Source organism: Lolium rigidum, chromosome 5 (assembly GCF_022539505.1).
Source record: "Lolium rigidum isolate FL_2022 chromosome 5, APGP_CSIRO_Lrig_0.1, whole genome shotgun sequence".
Classification (NCBI taxonomy): Eukaryota; Viridiplantae; Streptophyta; class Magnoliopsida; order Poales; family Poaceae; genus Lolium; species Lolium rigidum.
The window spans coordinates 108,545,188-108,547,891 of NC_061512.1; the positions used below are offsets into that span (position 1 = coordinate 108,545,188).

The following is a 2,704-nucleotide window of genomic DNA, read 5'->3' on the forward strand; positions in this document are numbered from 1 at the left end:
AGAAACGCATACTCTAAAGTACTCCTAGTGCTATCACTAAACCACTAACCTCGACCATCATCCAAGAGAAAATAGACTAGCACTCATCCATGGACAAACTCCATCGGTTAATTGCTTGTTTTCTCAATTAATCCGAAGTCTATTCTAGAAACAAAATAATCACATGCATGCGGATTAGTATCGATCGATTATCGATTTGGATTACGACGATGAGTCGGTCCACGGCTAGCCTTCTCCACGGCCTGCCTCGCCGAAGCCAGACGGGACGCACGAAGAAGAAGACGACGAGCAAGACGCGGAAGCTTCCTTCCCGCCACCGCATTGCCCCGCTGCTGCTGCTGCTGCTGCGGTGATCACGTCGCTACCGGTACTAGCGGTGGTGCTTGTGCTCGTGCTCGTACTGCTGCCGATACTCGCGCTGCTACTGGTGCTGGTGCTGCTATTCGACGTAGTCACCGTCGTCGTCGTCGAGGTGGCGGACGGCGTGGAGGTGAGGCGGAGGAGCAGGTCGACGAAGGCGCTGACGATGAGCGGGTGGTGGCGCTTGGCGTTGACCCGGAGGTACCACACCAGGAGCTCCTCCAGCGCGTCCCAGCCGCGCAGCCCGTGCGCGGCCACCATCTCCTCCATGGACGCCAGGAAGTCCTGGTGCGGGTTCGCCGACTCCACAGCCACCGCCACGCTCTCCTCCGCCACCAGCGACTTGCCACCGTCTCCTGGTCCCGGCTGCTTCTCTTTCCCGGACAGCGCCGCCGATTTGTCCTCCTCCTCCTCCTCCTCCTCAGGTGGCGTGCTGCCAGTGCCGGCCGGCGAGGAGGCCGCGGGCAGGATGGAGTTGGTCGCCGGCCGGTCCTGGTCGAAGAAGAAGCGGTGGGTGGACAATGTAGTCCGGCTGAGGCTGCGGATTACGGCCTCCGACAAGTCCTCCTCGGCGCACGCAGCGGTGGCCGTCGGGAGGCCGTCGTCCTCCACCACCACCCACTCATCCCCGTCATCCTCACCCGCCTTGAGGCCGGAGCACGACTCCCCGCCGTCGGGGTCGAAGTAGACGGAGTTGACCGTCTTGTACATCTCAGCGGCGCCGGCAGCACCGACCAGCTTGCGGTGCCTCGCGGCGACAGGGCCGCACCTGCTGCCCATGCTGCTGCCACTAGCAGCCGAGGCGCAGGGCTGCCCGCCGGCGCGGAAGGAGTCGGTCTGCGGGTCCCCGCAGGACGGCCACGGCCAGGGCGGCGAGTCGACGCCGGACTTGTTGGACTTGGACCTGGAGAAGACGGCGGTGATGGCGCCTTTCTTGCCCATCGGACCAAACAGACGGGGCGAGCAATGCCGTGAATCAGCTCGATGGACTCGAGGGCTCCGTGCCCTGCGTAGAGCGATGGAGGGAGAAAGTGGTTGCGGAAGATCTGGTGAGAGAGAAGGGTTTGCAATAAAGGAATAGTAGTGGGGAAGAAGAACACATGGGCAGTATTTATGTAGTCTGAGCTATACACTGAAGAGTAGAGAAGTAGAGAGAGCAGAGTCAGAGGAGGGCTACGGCAGGGCAGCTCCTGACCGCTCAGTGCAGAGTGCTATGAATTGCAGATGCAAGATCCCTTTCCAAATCCTTCAGCAATACGCGTTCGAGACAAGATTTGATGTATCCGACACAGATGTCACACGTTGCAGCACTTTCCCGCCGTTTATGTACGGTGAGCAATTATGTTCTTAATCTCTATTGTATATCTTTTTTTTTAGATAATTACATATCTTTTTTAGGAGAGACGAGGACCGCACAAGCGCTACCGTTTAATTAAGATTATGAAGAATAAATTAAATTCCAAAAATTCCATATGTACATCGACGGTAAAGGTTAGAAAACTAAAACGATCACGGCGATAAGCTAACTTCCTCCAAGATGCCTTCTTATGCGACAAAAGCCGTCCACATAACTCTTGATGTGCTTCTGTTGGAAAAGATTGGCAGTTTCGATCCTTCCGGATCAAATATCGACAAGAGAGAAACACGCCATAGTTTCTTATGTTTATAGCGTGCTTCATAAAATTGTGGATGTCGCTATTACATTGCGTAAACGAATAGATGTATCTAGAAATTTAAAGCCATGTCATCGTTGCAAAATAGGAAAAAATACTATAGCATCAAATAATGTAGACAAAACTAGTGATTTCTTTCACAACAAATCTTTTAAGGATGTCCTTGAAGTTTTAGGAGAGAGGAGGACCATAGGAGCACTACCATTTTATTACGATTATAAGAAACAAAAAAAAGGTGAATTCCCTGTTTACATCCATAGTAAAGATCGCAGAGAAAATAAAACAGTTAGATCTTTTTCAAGATGTATTCTTTGGCGACAAAAACATATTCATAACTCTACATATACTTTTGCTGGAAAAGTGCGTCCTCTTGAATCATTCTAAATAGATTATCGTAAAACACATGTATGTAGATACATACAGACACTCATATACATGCAAGGCCACAATCACATCCAACCGCACACCTAAGAGGAACATAGGAGGACGGTAGGAGCACTACCGTTTATTAAGATTAAGAAAAAAAAGGTGAATTCTATGTGTACATCGACTGTAAAGAGGAAACAAAAACAGTTAGAGGAGAAGTTAGTTTGTTCTTAATCAATTTTAGGAGAGAGGAGGACCGCAGAAGCGCCACCGTTTAGTTAAGATTATTAAGAAAATAAATTAAA

At 50.9% G+C, this 2,704-nt stretch overlaps 1 protein-coding gene across 1 annotated transcript; it reads right to left on the reverse strand.

Annotated features, from left to right (window-relative positions):
• Positions 1 to 225: 225 nt before the first annotated feature.
• Positions 226 to 1,302, reverse strand: LOC124656241 (transcription repressor OFP13-like). The gene has a single exon (XM_047195022.1). The coding sequence runs from the start codon at positions 1,300 to 1,302 to the stop codon at positions 226 to 228; it is 1,077 nt and encodes a 358-aa protein (XP_047050978.1).
• Positions 1,303 to 2,704: the final 1,402 nt, after the last annotated feature.